This window comes from Physcomitrium patens, chromosome 17 (assembly GCF_059467195.1).
Source record: "Physcomitrium patens ecotype Gransden chromosome 17, ASM5946719v1, whole genome shotgun sequence".
In the NCBI taxonomy this organism is placed as follows: Eukaryota; Viridiplantae; Streptophyta; class Bryopsida; order Funariales; family Funariaceae; genus Physcomitrium; species Physcomitrium patens.
In genome coordinates this window covers 12,178,953-12,203,455 of record NC_143426.1, presented here as the reverse complement: position 1 = coordinate 12,203,455, position 24,503 = coordinate 12,178,953, and the positions used below count along the sequence as shown (strand labels likewise).

General features: G+C 41.0%; 2 protein-coding genes across 12 annotated transcripts; both read right to left on the bottom strand.

Annotated features, from left to right (window-relative positions):
* Nucleotides 1–82: 82 nt before the first annotated feature.
* Nucleotides 83–4,573, bottom strand: LOC112293997 (wall-associated receptor kinase-like 14). Of its 9 annotated transcripts, none has more exons than XM_024544052.3 (5): nucleotides 4,212–4,573; nucleotides 3,120–3,973; nucleotides 2,274–2,366; nucleotides 769–1,943; nucleotides 83–453 (listed from the first exon to the last, which is right to left on the bottom strand). In XM_024544052.3, the coding sequence occupies exons 2-5, from the start codon at nucleotides 3,703–3,705 to the stop codon at nucleotides 421–423; spliced, it is 1,887 nt and encodes a 628-aa protein (XP_024399820.1). In that variant the 5' UTR covers nucleotides 3,706–3,973; nucleotides 4,212–4,573; the 3' UTR covers nucleotides 83–420. The 9 variants fall into 9 exon arrangements, with proteins under 9 accessions (XP_024399820.1, XP_024399815.1, XP_090099923.1 ...); XM_024544047.3 differs by having other exon boundaries at nucleotides 83–448; nucleotides 4,212–4,462; XM_090243797.1 differs by having other exon boundaries at nucleotides 3,120–3,775; nucleotides 4,212–4,404.
* Nucleotides 4,574–8,641: 4,068 nt separating this feature from the next.
* On the bottom strand, nucleotides 8,642–24,198 carry LOC112294230 (calpain-type cysteine protease DEK1). 3 transcript variants are annotated; one of them, XR_016497977.1, is made up of 32 exons: nucleotides 23,939–24,198; nucleotides 22,474–22,724; nucleotides 22,154–22,336; nucleotides 21,833–21,968; nucleotides 21,258–21,388; nucleotides 20,835–20,949; nucleotides 19,456–20,482; nucleotides 18,975–19,085; nucleotides 18,712–18,770; nucleotides 18,295–18,469; nucleotides 17,604–17,877; nucleotides 17,205–17,355; nucleotides 16,938–17,049; nucleotides 16,642–16,807; nucleotides 16,397–16,467; nucleotides 16,101–16,192; nucleotides 15,759–15,921; nucleotides 15,558–15,629; nucleotides 15,036–15,413; nucleotides 14,628–14,743; nucleotides 13,699–13,996; nucleotides 13,244–13,563; nucleotides 12,774–13,134; nucleotides 12,190–12,507; nucleotides 11,971–12,075; nucleotides 11,260–11,388; nucleotides 10,738–11,118; nucleotides 10,419–10,556; nucleotides 9,973–10,209; nucleotides 9,439–9,818; nucleotides 9,111–9,211; nucleotides 8,642–8,876 (listed from the first exon to the last, which is right to left on the bottom strand). XR_016497977.1 is itself a non-coding variant. In XM_090243791.1 (30 exons), the coding sequence occupies exons 1-30, from the start codon at nucleotides 24,076–24,078 to the stop codon at nucleotides 9,510–9,512; spliced, it is 6,519 nt and encodes a 2,172-aa protein (XP_090099917.1). In that variant the 5' UTR covers nucleotides 24,079–24,198; the 3' UTR covers nucleotides 9,297–9,509. The 3 variants fall into 3 exon arrangements, 1 of the variants encoding a protein (XP_090099917.1); XR_016497978.1 differs by having other exon boundaries at nucleotides 8,693–8,992; XM_090243791.1 differs by lacking the exons at nucleotides 8,642–8,876; nucleotides 9,111–9,211 and having other exon boundaries at nucleotides 9,297–9,818.
* Between the last annotated feature and the right edge of the window lie 305 nt (nucleotides 24,199–24,503).

The following is a 24,503-nucleotide window of genomic DNA, read 5'->3' as shown; positions in this document are numbered from 1 at the left end:
GATAGTGATTAGTGAGATCCACTGTACAAATACATGAAAACCTTTATGCACCCTGTGCTTGTGAAAATTCATCACAAATATCTTGAACGGAATTTATGACACTCAAATTTTCTCTTCCATGATCATATGACCAATACATGGGATAATACTTTATACGAATATATACCTGTGTAGCAATCGGCAGCCGGCTTATTTTCATTACAACATTCTCTTAACACCAGCTGCTCGAAAATGCATTATGATATAACAATTACCTCTAAATACCGAATACGTCTGCATGCAAATATACACTCTATGTGCAAACGCGGTTTTCATCATATTATCTATTTTCTTTTTCTCCTAAATCGGATTTTTCATGAACGCTCTAGAAAGTAATTGATACAGAATGTGAACGCTCCGAATTATATGAACGTACTCCACCTAATAATTGCGCCTCGGAAATGTGGTACTGCACTGTGGAGAAGGTACAACAGTTGTTAAGTTGCAAATATGCCAATGGACATGACTGTGCATCATGCAGCTTTCCCGTAAGTTTAATTTTTTTGTCGATTGTTACAAAGATTTAGAATACACAACAATATTCTCTTCACAAATACAAAATGCTCACCAATTTGAATAAGGAATATATGCAGGAAGCCAAAGCAGTTACAAATTTCTATACCAGTTCATATAGCATCTTATGACAATCTATTTACATACTTCACTCCAGCTAGTTTCTACCTAAGCAATTTCTGCCAGACTGTCGGCAGGTGAGGTTGTGTTGCTCACCCACACATCTTGCACAGACGTAGGAGATGCTCGCCACCCACCGTCTTTCTTTACAAGAGGCTTTGCAGAGTCTTCATTATGATAGGACGGGTCCATCTCCAACTTCTTTACTGAAGGATGGAAATCAATACCAACAATATGTATTCGCAATAACTCTGCTAGCACTTCTTTCATCGAAGGTCGGTCGTCTTTTTCAGAGGCTAGACAACGGAATGCCAGCTCTGCAACTTGCTCCACCATAACTTGCATCATAGGATTGTCATGGAACTGAACAGTCAAATTTGGATCGAGGATCTCATGTAAACATCCAGAGTGGATTTTAGCCACAGCCAGTGAAGCTAAATTGATTTCCTTCCGCTCCCGTGCCATATCCACTGCTTTCTTAGCGGTCACAAGCTCCATCAACACCACCCCAAAACTGTAAACATCACTCTTATCAGAGAGATGATAAGATTCATGATAATCTGGGTCAAGGTAACCAGGGGTCCCTTGCGGTGCCGTTGAGATGTGGGTATTTTCCAGGTTCACCACCAACCTCGAAAGACCAAAATCAGCAACTTTAACTTTGAAGCCCTCATCAAGGAGGATATTAGTTGTCTTCACATCTCTATGAAAAATTGGTGGGCTCACCACAAAGTGAAGATAAGAAAGTGCTTCTGCTGTCTGTATTGCAATGCCTAACCTCGTCTCCCAAGGGAGGTGTCCGTTATTTCCTCCGTGGAGATGATACGAGATTGACCCGTTTGGTAGATACTCATAGACAAGAAGGGGTCGCTCCCTGCACCAACCAAGTAACTGGACCAAGTGCGGATGACGCACTTTGGAGAGAACCTCAACTTCATTGTGAAATTGTTGTATGCCTTGACTTCCACCTTGATTGAGCTTCTTCACAGCAACCAGTCGTCCATCCGAAAGTTTCCCTTTATACACCGTTCCAAAACCTCCTTCCCCTAGCTGATGATTCGCACTGAAATTTTGCGTGGCATGATCAAGCTCTTTGTAGGTGAAAAGTTGTGGGATATGACCTGAACCACCTGAGCGAATCTTTTCAAAAGCTTTCTTGTCACCGCTATCAAACTTCACCAAATCACTCGGGCCGGGCCGTGACCGTCGGCAACAATACAGCAGGGCGCATAGGAAGATCAGAACTGCTGCCAAAAAACCACCCACAACACCTGCCAATCTCTCACCCAAAATTAACATCTTAATAAATGATTAGAATTAAACAAACAAACAAAAAAAACATGGTAGTTCTAAACCTAAAGAGCAGTTAATATAAAAAATAATGCTTAAACTTTCTTTGAGCCGCGATCAATTCAACCGTCAGGCAACCAGACCTCAGGTCATCTAAGATTCCATAAAAACGACGTTAATAATCTTGACCGTCAAAATCGTGCTTCAGGACAACTTCCGTGACAAGCCAATCTGAACTTGCCACCCAGACCCGCCAAGACTATCCACATTTGGCGTGATCCTAAGTGTGAGCGTTTTCGTCGAACACTCACCTAGAATGATAAACACGTTCAGATTCGATTTGTTTGAATTTGCAGCAGGAGGTGTATTCGAGGGTGACGGACTTGGTGAGGGGACTGGAATACCTGCAGAGCAACAATAAGACAGGGTCCTTGAGTCGGTTATTGATGAAACCAAGAATCACGGTCAGCCGCCAGCAGAGGTCTCTATTACACCAATGGACTTGCGCACACTTAAGTACAATAAGTAGAATGTACGCAGACATATTCACAAACAAAACAGAAGCATGCATGCTGCTCCATGTTACCAATCTCGGCCGGATAGGCTTCAACACCCCTACTAAAAGTAACGCTGAACTGGTCAATCACAAGGAGATGATTGTGATTGAACCAGAATAATATCCACTGCAGTAAAAATCATTAATCAAGAGCCTATGCTACTCATATATTAAAGACCAAGAAGCAATGAACCGCTATTCCCTCAACCTACAGTGCAGCATCATGGATAATGGCCTTAAGAAAAAGTAGATATAATTTTCTTTTATTCCTAGTTACGATTGTCATGAGGACACAAATTCCATCTAGCGAGAGCAGGACATTAAAAGCACAGTAACAAGCCAGTCTTCTCAAATACTTCAGTCATTATTTTGTTCTGACGTTTGAAGTCAAAGCAAAAGCATATTTGCACGCACTTCAAAATATGATTCAACAAAACGGTATCAATTGCAACAACTTGAAATCGCTAAAATTGTCAGCGCACATGCTCTCTAAATTCTTCTCAGCGAAAGAAAGAAAGAAAGAAAGAAAGAAAGTCGAAAATGAGAGCAATTCGAAATAATATTCAAAAACAGAAAGAAGCTCCAGATTTAGTGAACGTACTAGTACGATTATCATTTGTGAACTGAAGCTGCAATGGGTCGGTAAGGAAGCACTCCTTGTATTTCTGATCACTGTCCTGCTGAAGCTTCACTGGACAAGAAAACCAAGTACTTGGTTGTGTGTTACCGGCCGGATTGATTCCACAGGTACTGCTTGTCTTGTTTGCTGGTTCACATGACCCACCAATTTCGGTTCGGCAATTCAGATACAGCATGGAGGTATTTTTGATATTCATACCTCCAAAACTGCTTGTGTTAAATAGGTAGCATGCACCATTCGAAGGTACTATGGAAAGAGTCAAGTTCTCATAATTTATATCCAAAACCAAGTATTCATTTTCGGAATACTCAGGCATTGAAGTAAAGTGAAGGCGCAAGGTCTCGTCTGGGCACAGGAACTTAAGTTGTGGGTAATTCGAATAGCACTTCGCGGGATTTTCATTATCCATCAAGCGGAATGGATACTTGAGAGTAATTCTACCACATGTAGAATTGCAAAATCCAGTTGGGCTTGCCGCATGACATACCTTTGTCATGATATCTAACATGACAAATGCACATACGAGCTTCATGCCAAACACAGCCATAATGACTTCTGTTCAATTAGTACCCTCCAGTCGCGGCATGGACTTCGAACAGAAAATACTAGCACGCCAACTGATACGGGAAGAAACAACACACTTTAATCCTTTGATGTAGGTTTCTTCAGCATCATATCAGAACAGTGTCCGAATCAGACCGGCTCAATGCGGTAATCCATGTATAATGTCTTGACAAGAAGGGAATACATCGAAACTAATTGTCCACACCATGCCCTACAATTCCCCTGGGCAAGGCTTAAAATGCTCCAGATATCTGAAGACTTGTACAAACCAAAGTGCGACCGCTTAGAGAGTACAGAAACACACCAGCAAATCAGGATACCAAAATACTTTTAAGGAAAAGAAATGAAATGAAATAAGACAGACATATCCATTCACAAATTCGAAACACCGAATCAGACCCAGTTATCAGCACTAGAAAATAGTTACTAAGACTCCTGACGAGATGCACAAGAAACTGCTGAAGCTATGTGGCAAACCCAGGAACAAACCTAAAACACGCGCATATCCTCCTCCACTGAACTTCCGGAACCCTCCGCCCTCAATTTTGCAAACCTACTCACCAATCCCACAAACCCTCCTTCCCCACCCACCTACCGGATCCCCACATACACGCAACTCAACTCAACGCAACGCAACGCAACCCTACGTGGTCGTGGTCGTGGTCGTCGTGGTCGCCGTCTTCACTTCTTCTGCCCTCCCCCCTCCCCTCTTTCACCCAGCACACTCTAGTCAGTCCGTCAGTTGGTCAGACAGTCAGCCCTCACAACATATGGGGGGTCTCTCTCTCTTGCCCCCCCCCCCCCCGGGATTTCCTTTCCCTGGCCACAGTGTTCCCGGAACTAACTCGGCCCCCTCCCTCCGTTTGTTTGTTAGGTTTGGTTTGTGTGTGTATATATGTAGCTAGCTAGCTATGTATGTATCTAGCTGGCAGACGGGCACACGCCTGGTCAAACTTGACAGACCCACCCGCCCTCCCCCCCCCTGCCCTGCCCTGACTCAGCTCTCGCTTCCTCTCCCTCTGCCCCTCCCCCCACCGTGAAAACACCAACAACAACACCTCTTCCTCGATCCCGATCCCTATGTGTGTGTGTGTGTGTGAGTGTGTGAGTTTGTGTGTCTCTCGCTTGCTCGCTCTGTGTGTGTGTGTGTGTCTCTGTCTGACTATCTCCTTTCTCTTCATGTCCATCTGTCTGCATTTCTCACTTACTGGCTACCCCCCCCTCTCGATATCTCCGGCTACCTGGTGATTCCAAGGGTGCCCGGCCTAGCCCCTGTGCCAACCTGGAGCCCCGTTGAAAAGGTGTGAGTGCGAAAGTCAAAGTTGACTATTCGGGGGATGGGGGTGCATTTCCAACCAATGGCTGGCCCCGATTCCCTCCTCCAGCTGGGATGGATGATTTTATGGATGGATGGATGGTTTGTTTGATTGTTTGTGTTTAGTCACATGCTCCCTCCGCCCCCAACTTCCCTTTGGTTGTGATCTGGCTGGCTGGGCACTAACTAACTAATTACAGGAAAATAATTTACATAAACGTATGTATGTATGTATGCATTCTTATATGACGATATCAAAACATCATTTGTCTTGTGTGTTGTGTCAATCCTTAAAGCAATTGCATCTACTAACTTTTAAATTTTATAATTTATGGGACACTTTAATTTAATAATATTTTTTAAAATAATAAATGAAAATAATTTCAATTCTTCTTTGCTAAAAAAAATGATGATAATATATACATATATAGAACCTATTTTGATCAAGAATATATTAATCGTGATGAATATGGTTGGTTTTTTATTGGTTGCAGATCCAATAGTGGAGAAATGAATCTAGATTTTATTTTTTTATTTTTTTATTTTTTCTCATTTCATTTCATGATGGTTAAGATGGGTGGGTTGATTTAGTAAAAACTTGGGTTTATTTGCCATTCTCATATATATATTATCCTAAGCAACATTGTGAGGTGTAATTTATTTTTTTGAAGTTAGAAGGTTCTTCAAATACAAAAATTCTAATAATATTGACATTAATTATATTTTAATATATTTTTAATTTAAAAATTATTATTTATTTCCAAACATTAAAAAGTTTAATTCAATAAATAAATTAGACTTTGCTTTTTTAAGTGTTGTACACAATAGAATTTTTAAAATCTGGAACTTTTTTTGCATTCAAAATTGGTATCAAAGTCTCTGCCAAGTTGTTATGGTTTTTAGCTAAGCTTTCTAATCACTCAAAAAAAAATTAAAAACACGTATAAAATTCTTTGAAAAAATTACTATTCTGAGATAATTTAATCAAATTTTGTAAATAGTAATTGTTGGTATGAAAAAGTGTAGGCATTAGGTCTTTTTTCACTTTATGTAAGAAACAAGTAAAACTCACAGTGTTAACAGCTTCAACAACATTCGAATTGTAATCAATCCCTTGCTTCGAAGATTTTGTGACTGAATAGAATTCAATACTTTACATGATAAAAGAAAAACACAATTATTTATTTATTTATTTGTGCCCTTTGTTTATTCATTCATTCATTGGTACAAGGTATGCAAAAGGGTATCCTTCCTCACTCCACAAATATCCTTTTTTTTTAATTCTTCACCAATAAATCTAATATAAATATGATATTGTTTCATGAATGACCATAACAAAAAAGATATGATCTGAAATGAATAAAGGGGAACATTTCAACGCGGCTTTCACCTTCTACCAAAACTTTTATTGTCTTTCAAGACAAAAGACCCACTTTGAAATCCCACTCTGCATGTGCACAAGATTCTACCCATTCACAGCACAAGACTCTCTCCTCCGATGCTTCCGTTATGTTGGGCCTGGTTGTCTTCGCCATCACGATTGCAACTCCGTCCTCGATTTCGGAGACGCCAGAGAATGGAAACAATTCCCTGTCCTTATAGGTGTGTTGCGCAGATGCAGACGCCACTCACAGTAGCGTTACTATGAAGTCGGTCTTAATCTACACACCAGTGGAGACCAAAAGCGTCTCTCTTCTTCGCCGACACAAGTCCAACTCGCCCTCACAAATTGCATTCTAGGACGATTCTGAGCGGGAGACCCTCGTGGAGGAAGAGCAGATTCAAGCACTGCAGCGGCGAGCTAGTGCCGACCAACGCATGGTCAATCTGTTGGCAGGAATGGCCCACAATTTGACTTGGGCACTCCTTCCCCCAGACAATTCCTTCAGTGCACGATATCAGGTTCCAAATCGCAGTATCCTTGCACGCTTCCAGAGCCTCCCCGACTTGATTCAAGCGAGCGGTGCCCACAAACTGCATCAATGCCCGCAAATATATGTTGGCTGAAAGCTGGTGAAGGGCATCGCGCAGACTTTTTGGCACGAAAGTCTTGTATGCTCGTGACTGATTATTAAAACACAATATTGTTTATAAGTACCCTGATTGTTTACATTGTGATTGAAGGCACTAATCTTGCCACCCTTGGAATCTCTCAAGATGTAGTTATAAATGGTTGATAAACGAGTTGTGCTATATTTTCAATAAATAAATAGATAGTATATAAATCATAACCACAACTTACCAAAGTAGAAATATTTAACATTCAGCTTCTATGTTAATAATTTGTTGGAGAGCATGGCTTTTGAGAAAGAATGGGTCAAAATAATATTTTCTACAAGTACATTTGAATTAACTTTGTACAATTGTATTAGACATTTAGTGACATATTCTTTGGACACTTTGTCACTTTTTAAAAATCAATGAACAGAAAGTTTTTAATCAACAACTTTCAAAAACATTTTTAAAAAAACAAGACTTATTATTTTGTTAAAAAATTAATTTGATTCTTTTTTATTTTCTTTGGTTGTTTTTTTAATCCACATGAGGTTTCTAGCAATCTTTGAATATTTTTCTTTCTAAAAAGCCATGCTCCTCTTCATACTCTTTATTAGAAATTTTCATATCTTAATTGTGAATAAATAAAATAGATTGTTAATTGCAAAAAATTAGGATTTAAGACATTCAAATAGTAGATATTATTATTGTATATTAATTTTAGTCTTTAATTATCTCTTATGGTTTTTTCTATATAATATTCAGAGTTTTATTGTTTAAGAATAAAAACAACTTTAACATAGTTATAATATAAAATAGAATAAAATAACTAAATGTTGTTGTTATTGTTGTTTATTATTATAATTATTATTACTTTCTAAATTTTTTGTGCAGTAGTTCAATCAAAACTATATATTTAATCAAAATTTGTACTAATTTTATTTAGAACTATCATACTTCTTAAAAAAATATATCATAGTAATACTAAAATGAATTAAATCATCTATGAGCAATATGGACATATTTTTGGCACAAATTTGACCAACAAATCTTTAGTAGGATTGTTTATAACTTATTATTTTAAACATAAGATAATAGAATTTGTTGAGAAGCAACATAGTTATTTTTTAGACAATTCAAATAGATTTAAATTTATATATATATATATATATATTTTTTTTTTCATTGCTTCAATCAATTTGTTTTACACATGTATTTGTAGGATTTTTATTTGGTTTTAAGCTATACACAAGATCATATCGTACTCAAAAATGGTAGGTGTATGTTTTTGCGTTGAAAATAACCTAGTTTAAAATAATTGTAATCCATTAAAGACGACTACCACTCAGTGCTATCAAACAATTTGAGCTTCAGATCGTTTAGTTTGCACATAACGATACATAAGCTGGGCTTTTCATTCTTCATTTGTTCGGGACTTTATAAAAGATAGTGCTTTAGACCTTTTAAACTGAAAGAGACGGGAAGAATAAATAGTAGAAAGCAGTGATGCGTTATTTTTTTATGGTTTTTCTAATACAAACATTCTTTACATCAAAAATGGAAAATTTATGTTCAATATGCGTTCACATATGCAAGCCTTGTTGACGCATTTTGCGCAAAATAAACACTCATAATTTCTTCTGATAAGTCACAACATTGATAGGAGCAATAATGGAAAGCTAGCGCATTATAAGACTCTTTATTTTGGGAACCGAAAGTTCTGATCCAAGCCATCATACAAGGAGTACAAGTTGCACTTCATTTCTTCACGCAAGAAGTACAAGTTGTACTCCTTTCCAGGAATTGCAGCGGAAAGACTCCAGCATGCTGCTAGAAGCTACGGCCTGAATTATAAAATATAGAACATTTCAGGTACATGTGCAGAGAATCATAATTTTAAAATAGTCACCCAGCAATTTGTTAAAAAGGTGACCATGAAATGATTGAGCTGCAATGAAAACTGCACAGCAAAAAGGGATATGATTTCACTTGGAGGAACATACTGAACATACAATTGAAAACACCACTAAGTGAAAAGAATTCCATGGCTAGGGATCCTGAGGTGGTCGTCTGTATACCTTCAGCCTCGACTATGTATACATGTCAGGAGGCGCGTAAGGAAGAAGCATGTCGCAGAAATCGAACTGGGTACCACAAAAAGGGTCCATTGCAAGCTAATCTGTAGTCATTGCAAGGAATGCGGTCACTTAACCAGTAGCCACAAACTTTGTCAGGCCTCCTTCACGTTTCGTATTACAAAATGCTGAAGTTAACTACTGTACAATTGTACAGAAAAATATTTGTAATTTGGTACATAAAAGCACTGCGTCTTGTAACGGAATGAAACTACTTAAGGCCACGTGCAGCAGATGATTGCTTCTACAAACGTGAACATCTTGACAATACCTGATTTGAGAAATGACAGGACCGTCAGGAGTCTGCTGCTGAGCCCGTATTAAATAGAATCCCTCCATCATCTAAAGCGGTTCCAAGATGATAGAAGCCTTCGTGAAAACTGAGAGCAAGAACTGGCATTCTTCACCCGGCGCATGTGTGGTTGGAACAATCGTGTAACCTTTAGGATCAGGATCAAGTACCATTTCGCAAGATATTTCTCTTGCATTCACATAATCTGTTCCATTCACTGCTTCATGCATAAAGATATTCTTTCCAGATCGCCTACCACCGGTTTTTATGACACGCATGCCGATATAAAATCGAGGTGCATCTCCAACTAATTGGTAATTCCCAAAGCTGGCTGTAGATCGAGATGTGGACTGCACACCCTGTTCAGCAAATCATATCTTCATGAGAGGCACACAACTAAACTCCAGGGTATGATAAAAATAAATAAATAAATAAATAAAACTAATCAATTAACAAATGCATCTCATCTACTTGTTGAGGCCACCCACTATTGAAGAAGTGAACATTGCAAACCTGAGTAAGTGTTGCGAAGACATGAATGGGTTCTCGGGCATCACTACCCACGGCTTTCAAATGAAATTGAGGATTTAAATGCCAAGTTTCGTAATCCTGGCATCCACCAGCAGTTGGTCCACGCCACTGACCCCGAACTGAATACTTCATCTCAGGTGGATAAATTCGACACACGTATAGAGAACGAAAATGAAGCTGGAAATCTTGCCATGACATCCAGAATACTCCATTTGCAGCCTAGAAACACATTGAGATACTTGAGATCCTTCGATGGAAAATATGAAAGGTGCTTAAGGCAACACGCGAGTGGCACACGCTGAGACCCCTTTGCAGCAAAAGAAAGGCTACAAAGTGGGACACTATCCATCAGTTGCACAACGAAAGAGCCATATCCTACCAATGGAAAGGGATCAGAACTGTAAAACACAGAACTAAATTCCAAATACCTGAGGGGAATACTTGAGCTTGTGTTTCATTCTATCTGTCCACTCTGGGGAAAAATCCGACCACGGGCCATTCCATTCAACTTCATTAGCCCATGGGTTGCGGATCTGCACGAGCTTGTGACCGTCGACCTCTCGTACCTGATACATTGATACATTTATATGATCGATCGTTTAGAAACATTGCCGTACTTCAATCGTAATATGAAATGTTGAAGCATGCTGTAATAATAACTGTATTTACAAAAATTTGAAGTGAATAAAACCTGACAAAAATAACCAAGGTAGTAGTTTGGAATTGGAAAGGACAGATCGTGCTCACCTGTAAAAGAGAATATGCATGATTTTGTACAATTCCACTAGATGAAACATGAACATCAGAACCCGATGGGCTGCCTGCTCCGAGAAGAAATCCTTCTTGCTTAAAGCGTTGCAACTGGGACCATAGATGGCCACTAGCAAGATCCAACTGCGCAACTTCATTTGTTAGATCAATCTCCTCTCCAGCACCTCCCGTCAGGTCGACAAGCGCATCGTGGACCTGACCACCTTCCAAGGCCTCGTAAGACCCGTGTAACTTCGCATACGCTTTCTCCAAAATAGACACCCAAAGTTCATTTCCTTTTCTGCTAGTGGCGAAGGCCGGTTTTCCCCTGGCCTCGCAAGGTATCCAGTCGTCAACGACCACAGGCACCCACTCACCCTGCATGCATTAAATACAATGGTTGAAAACATATTTGGAGGAAACTGAAAAGAGTAGAATGAAAGAGTACTCAAAAGTAACCATATCAAATATGAAAATACAACAAGTACGGAAACATCATTATGATCTTCATCCTCATACCTGAATACAAAACCTAACTGTATAGATCCCCTCTTCGTTGAATTCGGGGGTAATCATGACATCAGATATCCGTGATGCCTCGGTTAACACAGCAACTGCACTCAAAAACCAGCAATCTCCTAGGTGGCCCTGCATAACAAGTATAGGTTACAGAACAATGTTAGACATTGAGCTTCCCAGAAACTGACATGGGCTTCCATATATAAATCCGATATATACTATTAGAGCTTAATTAGAACCGTTAAGTTCAACTTTTTACTTCTTTCTAGAAGGGCATGTTCGTAAAAAGGAAAACTAATGGACTACAAACTGATACGTAAACGAAGATAAACAGGAGCTGATTCGAAGGTGCTCAACCTTCCTTTACTGCAATTTTTAATATGCTTTGTTTCCATGAGATGTGGGTAAAGATTCTCTGTGTCTGCGATTAGACATAATTCTTACCCTATAACGTGCTATGCCCCTAAGAATTTGGCGAAAGTGTTACTACTATTACTATTAAAAAGCTGTTAGCTTGATATGACCGAAAATGTTTCCAAGTTGCTTCAATGACCGCGTATGTAGCCCTGGTGAAGGACTCAGAAAATGGTGCTCGTTTAAGTATTCTATCTACATGCAGCTTAACACGAAAGCGCTCAAATGGTGTTCATGAATGAATCAATGAACGGGTTGAGTAAAACTTGAAGGAGACAAATAAAGTTCACTTCGAACCTGGCAGACGTCTGAAGGGTTGGCAGTGCCTGCAAACAGGCACGGCCGAGAATCTTGCCCTTGTTCGCGCAAAACCTCTTCTGGGCGCGACCACTTGTTAACAACCTGGCAAACATAAAAATGCACTTTTAATTGGCAGTCACCACACCAAAATAGCCTGTATGTATTACATCTAAATATTCCTGGACACTAAAAGACGAGTTAAGGATATTAGCTTACCTGAAGCTTAGCAGCAGGGTGATCAGTATCAACAAAAAGCGACTGATCTGATGGCGGAAACTCTTGGTCGGTAAATCTCTTCTCGCCTCTTGCTACCAAAGCCTCCTTAATAGCCAATTCAACAGCCTGCATGCGCTGCAAGACCTCCTCTTTCGTTTCAATTTTGGGGCGTCGGATCTTCCTGGATAAATATTCAATATCTACCGCCACATTCTCGATGTCTGCTGCCTTCCTCTTTGCTCCTGAGGATTGTTGTTCATCCCAAAAAATTTCATCTCGCTCGTAGCTGAGATCCGGATCATATCTCCAATCCTCAAACTAGAGAACAAGATAGATACACGACCGGCAGGACATCAAAACACACACACATGAGAATCACAGTATGAGTTATAAAAACTTAAGCACCTTCAACAAAACCAAATGGTCAGACCACTTCGGATGAATACATCAAACATAAGTAACTTAGAAGCATGAGGGTTGTTTTGACATGCAATCTAAAGAACATGCAGACTCCAAGCTTACAATTCCCCACATCTAATTACTGACTCAATTAAACCATGTGCTTCGTGATATGCCCAACTTACTCTCATTGGCGTTTCCATTGGAGATCCCTGCCAATAGTCATCCATAATATCCAGCTCATTCTGCTCCTCCAGATTAGCACAATTATGCACCATTAAAATTTCATCTTCGGTTAAACAGCGACCCCACATGAAAACATCCATGGCATGCATTTTGGATTCCGCTCCTTCACTATCGGAACGACCAAAGGCATCAAGATCCATAGGCGGCCTGATGCCAACCCATACTTCCATCCCTTCTTCCCATACTCCACCCTCTCCCAGCAGCAACAAGTCACATCTGTTGTCTCCATCGAAACCTCCGTCTATGAAAGCAGAAGCCTCGCCAGTAGAAGCATCAACCGTTATAGTAACTGAGTGCCATCTGCATTCAAAAGTGGAGAGGTTGAGGCATTTGTCTTAAACATAGAGAAATATCAACATCTTTAAAATGTGTATTTCTGTCGGCTAAGAATGTGTTCGAGTCAAATCACCTTCCATCAGCTACACAGGTGTGTCCGATAAACCACTCTCTATTATGTGTTGACTGGCCAGCTCCTTTCGATACAAGCCGCAGTCCAACTTGCCCTGCTTCTAAACCCTGCTCAGCACCCGCGACTAGAAATTCCAAACATTTTTTATTGTGAGCTTCAACGCCCAATATGCAGACTGGTCCAGAATCTGGTTGAATCATCACTGCTGCAGAAAAGCTCACTTTCTGGCTCCCGCAAACACTTGGGTCAATAAGTCCACAGCAGCGACCACTATTACGAGGCTCATTGTCCATCACACAAACAGTTCCATGGACTCCGGTCTGAAATGTGCCAATCAATATATTAAAAAGGTTTGTAAAACAATTTCCAGCTTTAACGCAGAACTATTCATAAATTTAAACAATTTTAAAAAGCAGTCCTGCATCGCACGGAAAATAAGCCCTTCGTTCTCAGACCTGCTGCGCACGTTGGGCTCTTTGAGCAACTAATATTCGCCGGGCCAAACTCGACACCTGATCACTGGCAGAGTTCTCATCGAGTAAAATATCTCTTCCAACTGCACGAACAGCAGCTGCCATCGCTGCTGCTTCTTTGGTACCTGCATCAGGAACAGTTGAAATAACTGACGCCTCAATTTCGTGACGTCGTCGTTCTTCCTTTTCGAGCAAAGCCCTGCGCCTCTCACGACCTTTTCCTTCCTCCTCACGCCTTTGCTGCAAAAGCTCCTCTTCTGTTTCCTTCTCCCGCATATAACTGAATAACATACGTAGTCATGTGCCACATTCTTGAATCAGATATTCAGAAATTCCACTTTTGAAGCACCTTGAAACGAGACTATTGCACCCACCATCATCTACTTAGTACAGTAGGAATGCAACACAGTATGCAACTAAATTCGGCATCAAAACATTGTGTACTATATGAAATGTTGTCCAACATCGATGACTGTACACTAGATTCTTGTTCCGATGCAAGACACGTCATTTATAAAGAACTTTAGGACCAAACACTTGGAGACGCAAGTGCAGAGAAACCCACCAACACTTATAATTAATTTTAAATAAAAGTTTTAGACACCATAAATCAGGAATAGTGGACTTAAGATTACGACTTAATGTACTAAATTTACGATATCAAACACTTCAGAGGAATCGGTTATATGTGCTCTAGTTCGGAATAATACCACCGAATGATAACTCTATGATCTACTAACTTGGAAAGGGTATACTTCATCTATGCCCAAAACTGAAGATCATATTAATCATGCAGAGGAAAAGATGATGATGATGATGATAATGATGATTATGAAGAAGAAGAAGAAGAAGAAGAAGAAGAAAGTAAAAAAAGAGAGAGAGAGAGAGAAAGAAGGAAAGCACGCGCTTACTTCTCTTGCACTGTCTCGAACTGCTTCCTATCTTCAGGTGTCCATGTCTTGATTTTCTTTGCACTGAGATTCGAGAAGCCAATGCTGTCCAGAAATAACCGTAGCCTCACTTCATCCTGTAAGGAGGAAAATAAATAAAAAGACTGTTTAAATAGAAAAGAATAGCCGTGCTAAAACAGCGAACTATTCTCAGGAATATGAGAACAAAAAAAAGAACTCAAAATTTATTCTAGAACTCAATGGAGAATAGATCCAGTTTGCTAAAGTTGAAGAAGACTAAATTTCAAAAGAATCCCACCCTTAAAAAATATCCGCACATCAATCATCAAGAAGAAAAAAATCTCCTCTATAAGGTGGAATACATGCCAAAGAATTTCTGGAAATCAGTGCTTCAGGACTTGGTCGTACCTGTACTCTTTCGGCTCGTGTAGCATGACCAAGAACCAGAAGCAAATAGCCACCAAACTTATCCCACATGTACACCCACTCAGTGTCTATAGCCTCCTCAAGTGCCAATATTCGCGCATGAGCGCACAACTTCCTTCTGAACCTAGTATCCGTTGTAGAGTCAAAGGGAGAGCCGAAGGCAGAGAACGGAGGCCACCATCGAAGCCCCGCGGCATGTTCCTCGTTGCGAAGCCATTCCCGCAGCTTCAATACATCAGCACGAGGAAGAACATAATTTCCAGCTTTATCACGGGTAACAGAAGCATCACCTACAAGCAGAGCTGCTGAACTTGCAGATCGTTGAGGAGCTGAACATGTTCCCGACATGGCATTCCTAGTCTGGAAAACAGCAACAATGTGAGTTTAAGGCCATGAGTGATCAAAGTTGCTCGTTTGCTGAACTCGCCTAATCTAACGAAATAGCTGAAGCCAAAATATGGCAGGATAGAAATACTATGAAATAATGCATCACCCATAAGTTACCTTAGTTGAGGAGCGAGCAATAGCTTGAGCAATAGTCTCCTTTCGCAAAAACTGAAGAGCATCTTCCATCATCTACAAGAACAAAAAAAGCGCAAGAAAACTGAGTAAAAGAATCATTTCACTGTACTCAACACGGCTGCAATTATCAAATCAAATATGAATGTGAGGTAAACCAATAGTAATAATGTCATATGCGTACACCTTTAATGTAAGCTGTGGCCGGGAAATAGCAAAAGCATATGCCACGACCAAGGTGATGGCTGAAACCGCTGATCCTGCAAAGGGAGGATAGATCTCCAAACTCGCAACCACTCCCCATCCCGCTGTGGCCAGGGCTATCCCATAAAGAACCAAGAAGGCGCCACTGGTGTGATACAAGTTTCCATGAGAAAATTTCCAGAAAAACATATGTAAAACAGATCCTCTTATGCACTGCAGAGTTCTTTACGTACAGCTAAAAATGTACACAATTGCTCTTCAAGATCTCAGAAATGAGGTTGCTCCAATGGAACATGAATAGAACAATAAATCATCGAAACTTACCTGACATTCTTAGCAGAGTCTGCATGGGCATCGTAGACGTAGACGGGGAGAACTCTAGGAGAGTATACAACCACCGCGGGAGACAAGAGAACCTGTCCGTTACATAGAATAAACATGGGGCCGATGTTAATATAGATGACAAATAGAATCATTGTACTGACCTTGTCAAGTCAGTCAATTCGGCAAAATATACTCACCCCACCAAAAAACCAAACAAGAAATTATGGCGACATATTGATGTTCTCGAACCTGACGAGAACCAAGTGATAGTTAGGAGCATTCTACGCAAACATTACCGTGAAAGACCTTCCAGCCAGAACTCCTAGGAAAGCGAAATATCCCACTGATGCTCCCACGAATGGTTCATCTGCAACAAACAAAAAAGTAACAGAAATAACTACAGGTAGAACACCAGTGTAGCTCAAAGCGATCCACAATATATGTTTGCTGGAGTGTATAGTGCAATTCTAGAATATTGCAAACAAATATCTAGCAATCATAACACAAAACAGCTGAAAACATCACCAAAGACGGTCCTCACCCGCTAGGAGTCCAATAAGGAAAGCAGCTAGAGCCAGTACCAACGCCGCCAGACAGACAAAAAGAACCTCCATGCGAGTCAAGTAAAAGTTATGCGACGCCCAATGATGTATAACAGCTATCGTCAAAACGACAAGCACCAAAACCAACAGGAAAGCTGCGCCAACCTGTCATCACAAAAGCTAGATTAGCACAAGATGAAAATAAATCAATAAATATATACCTTTTTTTTAAAAGACAGATCCAGAAGGAAATAACGGTGTGAGTCTTTCACGACCAATAGCCAATTTTCCTTACCATCCATGGATTAATGGTAGCAATGACCGCTGAGATTGCACCCAACAGAAGCGTGAGCCCAAGACCAACAAAAACGTACGCACCCTTCGAGAACCGCCAACCTTCGTCTCTCCTAATGATTACAAAAGAGACGTGAAAAAACTATCAGAAGAAGATTAGGTCACGACATTGTATCCAGCGGAAATTCCGATATTATTTTCAAACAAATCTTCAAACAACCAATAAAGTCGAAAGCTTTCGCTCGTGATCAATGACACAACTACTCACCACTTGTAAAGGCCACAACCAAGAGAGAAAACAGCTGGTATGCAGACCAACGGCAGCAACGCAGCTAGAAAATCGGCTTCTGTCGGTGTTTTACCGATACGGCTCCGAACAATGCCCACGTAAGATCCTCCACAGAATGTCATCAATACCACTGCAAATGTTGCCATTTGATAAGAAAATAAAATATTATTACATAAGTCATTATACTTTTCATACACCTCTAATGAGACCATTCAAATGTGCACATTCCTCTAGTGTGACACCAGCGAATGGAGTCGTAAGTTATACTTCTATAGTGTTTAAAGGGATACAGCAAAACAACACAAATATTAAGTTGCTAAGCAAGCCGAACAGGCAAAGCGTGCCAAAGTCAAGTTAAGGTTACAGTATAACAAGTACCGGTGAAGATGGCAACACACACAGCTGATGAAAGAGAAAAACGATAAGTCGCAAACCAAGAGATAGCTGGTAATACTCCAGTTATCACAAGGGCAAATGCTGAGGCAATTGCCCACCCTAGGTATAAAGGTGACGTGTAAGGAGAGGTGGAATATCTTGTCACACTGCTCCAGCTATGATATTTAATATCATCGAGAGGGCTGAATGAGATGATAACCCCCAGAGCAATTATGCAGATAACAGTGACCAAGATGCAAAGTGTCATTACATTATCCTGCAGAAATAAAGCAGCAATTTTGCGTCATCATGCTAGACCTAACGCACCAATGAGCCAGTAAACAATGAACTTGTAACACTAAAAGAGAGTGAAATTTCAACTTTTCAGAACGGCATTTCAATAACCGAAACCAAACATCACAATGTGACGCTGCGCATCTATAACAGATCTGTTACAACGATGTCACACCACACCATATGTGTCTCAATCAACAACAAACTATAGCAAATGCACTTGGTTGCTACCTGTGAAAAAGCTGATACTACACTACGACACACAGTTCAATTACATTACTTGAAGATATTTAAACACTAAGGAAACCCTTTCTGAGCAAAATTTTCAGTTAAGCAACATAATGAAATGCACGAGAAATTGGTTGAGGAAAAACAAAACAAATAAATAAGCGAAGTTCACCTCTTTCGTTCTGCCACGCCTTGCCTGTTGTTCCCAAGCTCGAGTAGCATGATACTCCAAGACAGGAGCTTGATAGAAATTATACCCATTGTGCACCCAAATAGGCAGTGCAACAGACAGGGCAGCCAACATTAACGGGACAGTCACAGCGAGCCCTAAGATGATCGATGACTTACTGTTGCATCAATAAAAAAAAAAAAACAGCCACAAAAAAGATGTTGCTCGATGTCAGAGAGCAGAGAAAACAAAGCATATGCTTAGAACAATTGTCGGAGAGATAAATTAGTGAAAATAAAACAATAACACCAGCACGCACAATAACAAAGGCACAACCGATATGCACTCCCACAAGATCTCTTTAGCACCCATAATAGTATTCTAACTGCAGGACTGAATATCTTAAAGCAAGGATCAAACCTGAGAAAAGCCAAGAGAAGTCCCACTCCAGTACTCAAAAGCCATGCAATCAATCCAAACTGAAAGTTACAATAATCAGTGTCAGAGAATAGAAAAATTAAGTCTCAAAGGGTTATCATGTGTTCGTGCCATCACAATAAGAGCCATCTATACATACAAATACAAATAGAAGCGCTAATGCTTAAGACCGAAAAAACTGGCAAGTTCAAGAATTAGAATGGTGGGTAACAATGATTCCTCACTTCCCAGGAATCGAAACATACCTTTCGGACCTTTTTCGTAAGGGCCATATTCTCTGCTTGCAGAGACCGTAGGAAAGCTAGTAATGAGCATGTGACAGGAGACAGCAGAAGTGCCGAAAAGCCAAATTCAAACTGCAAAATAAAGCCGGGTTCTCAATATACAAACAAGTAACGCAAGCTGGAATGACAGATAGCGGCGAAAAAACGTAGAGCGCACAATCGACTTCTACAAAACAAAACAAGACAAACAAACAAACAAAAATCACAATGAATCCCCAAATTTAAAAGAAGACGAAAGGATTCATATGTAGGACAGCGTGTGGAAATGTGAAACTGCACATTTTCTAACTCACTAGCTACCTCAAAATGCTGACACAATCTATAGTTGAAGGTCTCTATATGATTCGGTGAATAAGCCAGCTTTGTGCACTTTACCAGTATTATATATATCCTCCCTCTCTTGATAACCCGTATACAAGATAGTTAGCTGTTGATTGCTAACCTGCTCGTGTCTTCCGTTGATGACAGTCACTGTTGTGGGACGGAATACAGCGACGATAACACATTCCACAACAAAGATCACACTGAAGAAGACCCATGCTCGCTCTGGTGTCCCCACAAAGAACTGTACAACATCTTCAACACTCTTGAACCAATTCCCACAAGCATGTTTATGGGATTCCCCTGTCCAGCCAACTGCATCATCTGGAGCGAGTGATTGCGACTGTTTCAAGCCTGCAGTTGAGTTTTCGTTTCCCCCTGGATCTCTGCCAGCATCAATGCTGCTCCGTTGTAGCAAGGCTAAGATTGTCGGATCTAAACCTTTCTCTTTCAACATGGTTGCAAAGTTTGGATCAAGTCCCTTATCCTGAAGCAATGTCATCAGCTCGTGTTCTCCACCCCGGGCGAACTCCGGATTTTGACGAAGAATTGAGGTAATTCTAGGGTCATTCATTCTCTCTTGAAACATCAAAGCTAGGTTCAAATCAAGCGTCTGTTGATCGGTCAATGATGCAAATGTGCTGCTCCGTTCCACAGCGTTCAATGGCTCAATTGCAGCGACAGATCCCGCGCAAGAGATGCGGTTGGAGTCTGTAGTGTCATGATCTGGTGAAGAGGGCTGCTGAGAGCTACCAACTCTTTCAGTTGACACATGAGAATCCACACTTTGAAGGCCGAAACCTGCTGTAAAAGCGTCAGTAAGCCCAGTTCCTCCATTGTGTCCAACAAATCCAGCACCTAACGTTTCACCTTGAGGCCTTGCATTTGCCCTACTAATCAGCTCTATCGCAGCTCCAATTTGCTCAGCTCCAACGCTACTATGGACAACACTAGAAGTTCGGCCTTCCGACACACTCGACGAGCTTCCTGGACCTCGCCTGCCGAAACCCTCCCGCAGTCGAATTACAGTGTTCTTTAAGGCAGCTCGACGAGCTGCTTCTGGATTAACAACAGACACATGACGAACTACCACAGCTCCCAATAACACAGAAGCGACCACGGAGTACCCTACACAGTGGCCCAAATACCTGCAAACACCCAAAATTATTTATGCAGATACAGACACAACACGATTTATCCTGCTTCATAGAAGTTGACATCCAATTTTAATGTCAATCTGACACTGCTCTACCAAATCTAGTGTAACATAGATCAAGAGGTGTTCTTAACTAATACAATAAAATCCTGAAATATTCCATAAGCCCTCAAGTTCAAATTGACCTGCCATGATTCCCAAATGACCTGGTATAGTGTTTCTAGTATCACAGAATATCTTTGAGTTAATAGCAAATTAATCACCTACATCTATGTAAATTCCAACTGAAAACATGCCTAATAATCTGGAGATAACAAAGACAAACCGAAACAAGCATGACCTACCAAAAATGTACACCAAAGCAGATCAATATCATTCTGTAGGACCCAGCTACCAGGAGAGCTGCAATGCGGCTCTTGAGGAGTTTGAAACCAAACAAGCAAGCTCCTATGTTCATATCTGTATTCAACGAGAAACCAATGCGTTGTGAGTACGTGATCTGCCTCATAAATGATCGAGGCCACAACACCAGGTACAAATTATTGACAGTAAATGATACATGGTTAAGAACTGTAAAAAATACTACGCAGCGTTAAGAAAACCACCTCATACAAAACAGAAATTACTTAAGCAAGTACTGAAATAGTACTGCTTCTAAAGAAAGTAAACGAGACAACTAGTAGCTGAGCACACAACTGAGTATAAAGAACAAAGACTCCATCAAAGAATTTTGGTGCGCATTCGTCATTGATTGAGAAAAAACATACCCAAAATGATCACAGCGGCCGAAGTAACTCCTCCAAGCCATCGTGCTTCCCTTGCTGTCAGTCCATACAGCACTGAATATGCCGCCAGAACCACAACAGATGCTTGATATAACTGGGCCAGCCGCCATGTACTGCAAGCAATAAGAGATGAGACTAGGTTCTACAAGAATGTGTTAAACGACCTCGGGATTCCTCCCCTGTAAAACTTAAAATTCTGAGATCGCGACGTAACTGTAAGTTGCTGATTATAGCTAAGGCTTTCACTCACGCTAGCTAAGAAAATCAAGAGCCACTAATAATTGGAAAAGCAAAGCACTAGGCAACGTCGCTATCACGGGTTCGCTCAAAAACAACAAGCCCAAGAATTCACCAACTTGAACATTTGCAGTATATCTAAGAATCTAACACTTGGAGACCACTTGGATGCACTTCAAAACTGATGTCTTGTCAAAACATGGGTACAGAAGAAATAAACATGCAGGATTACATGGAATTTCACCGTATGAAAGACAGGAATCAAGAAGTAGTTCATAAATATCACAACCACAATACAATTACATCAAGAGAAGAACCACCTGCTTTTCCTCTGAATGCTTGCGTCGCGAGGCTCAGGAGGCTCTGGCAAGCATGCAATCGGACCAACTTCTAACGTTTCTGCATGCGCAAACTTGTAGGACCTTCTCACATACTCATCCACATCAAGCCCTGCCCCTGTAAACAGAACTTTCGAACTGTTAGCCACAGAAAGCTAGGTAAACACTCAAAAGATTTGTTTACCCGAAACAGGAAAAATCTAAATCAAGAGCTGTGAAGTGCAGACGATCATTACCAAAGACACTTTCCATTTATAAGAATTGTACTTCTGCCGACAATGGCATCAAGTTTCCATTACTCACCATTGAAAACCATTTTACATATGAAGAGCATGTTAATGCCCATTGCGATCGCTGAAACCCCGAAAAAGAAAGCTGATGGAGAAAACTGATTTGAAGCACTTCGTCCTGCTGTAACGTAGACTGCTGAAAGCTCGTAGGCGCATAATAACGATACAGCTAGAAGAAGCAGGATTGCAACAGCACCTGGGATGGGCAGGACAAGAAAACATATAAATAAAACCTTCAGAACAATCCAGAACAGGGTACTACCAAATGTAGAAATGAACTTACAATGTAGCCGATCAGAAATGTAGCCTAATGAGATCTAATGGAATACATACGTGAGCTTTGCCATTGCGTCCTCCACCAAAGCATGATAGCATAAAATGCTAACAGTAGAGCTGTGCCTGCCAGGATCACTGCAAGGCCGATTGTGTCATGATTCAGTAAAATTATGAGTCTAGCTCCCCACAAGATAAGAACCGCGATTGGGGACAGGACTATGGTCCATGCAGCTGCGGCAAGTACTGCTGTAATTATGCTGAGCCGATGGCCTTGCATAAACGATCTCCATCTGCGGGCAAATATCCAGCTGCAACAACGACAGCAATAATCAGGGAGAGATGTTACAACAAGGAGAACAAGGAGCAATCACACTCCACAACATGAGATGAGAGAAGCTGTGGGAAATCCACATTAAATACGAAGACGACGTACAAACACACTAAACTAAGCAATAAAATATCTATTTCATGGCACAATTATATCAGAAACAGCAGGAATGGCTGCTATGGAAAAACAAACGATAACTACTCTCACTTTTATAACTTGGCCAGTGAGGAGGCATGCTAAGTATGTTTCAGAAACTTTCTAGCTGTAAAACAAGCACGGAGGTTTCATTCACATTCTGTAGCACGCAAGCCATCATCAATTGCCGTAGGCTGACTAAGACCTCTTGTTGACCGCTTTTGTCTCAAATAATGGGTATCTAGTCGCGTATTTAAACAATAGATGTATAAATCGTCATAAGTCGGGAAATGACTGCTGCCTACGAAAGCATCAAACAATGCGCATCAAATACAGTCGTTCACACGACAACACCTACGACGTTATGCAGACAATCGGCATAACTCTAATGAAAGGACAGGATCCTATGTAACCAGTGGCTGGGTTTCATCCCTAACTTTATAAATTACAAGCGTTGACATCGATACACGATGTCAAACGATTGCAAACTCATGTTAATAAACAAGACCACTACTTTACAAAGTAATTCATTGTTTTCTTTCATTTCAAGAATATAAGGCTAGTTGCAACGGTCTTCCATGACAGGTAACACTATTGTCAATAGGCTGAGCTTGCACGTCTCTGCATTACGTGCCCTATATAAGCTAAGAGTAAGGATGACAGGATTGCAGCCACTACTCGACATTACACTCGACTTTCTACTCCATCTGTGATCAGTAGAGAAGAGTGCCGTGCTCAATTGGATCCTTCAGTATGTGCCAAAACGAGAAATCCATACACTGTGTTAAGATATACCTCTGAAATGTAATCGCCAGTAAAATCTTAATCTATTCATGAAACATAGGTTATCGGACGAAAGATTGCATAGGACCAACTACTCAACCGCTGAGAACTGCCCAATCCAAGCAAAAGCGGATGGCAATAAGAACTCCTAGGTATTGATTCCTAGGTTCATCGGCATCACCCGCAACCCAATATCCAAGTGTGAATCAGAGAGTGAAAGAACTATCCAAAGAACCAAGAACCAATATACAGACAAGCTGCAGCTGAGATAAGTACCTGTAGATCCGCCAGGGGCGCCAATTTACAGCAACTAGAATAACGACGGAGAGTGCACAAAGAACCACGAAGAGTGACCCAAACAGCGCACAAGATTTGACCACAGCGTGCACAGGTGCACCGTCCACGGACGCCCCCATAGTGCCGCTCCCTACTTCCTCTTGCTTCACATGCTGATACTCCCAGTGCAACCCCGCTTGCTACATATCCTCATCCCCCTCTTCTTCTTCTGCATATCGCCCCCGCCGATCACCCCTCCCACCACCCCTCCCACACCTAAATCTCCCAGCTACTGCTCCACGCTCACTACACCCCAACTCGTCCACCCAAATGTACACCTCGCAAACCCTATATTTCCTCTCGCCCTCACTGACTACATACAGCGCATAGGATTTTAACCACAGCGAGCACAGGTGCACTGTCCACGGACGCCCCCATAGTGCCACTCCCCACTTCCTCTTGCCTCACATGCTGCTGATGCTTCCTGTGCCACCACCCCTAATGCTACTTACTTATGGTCCTCCCCTTTCCTATTCTTCGGCGTGTAGCCCCTCCGATCACCCCT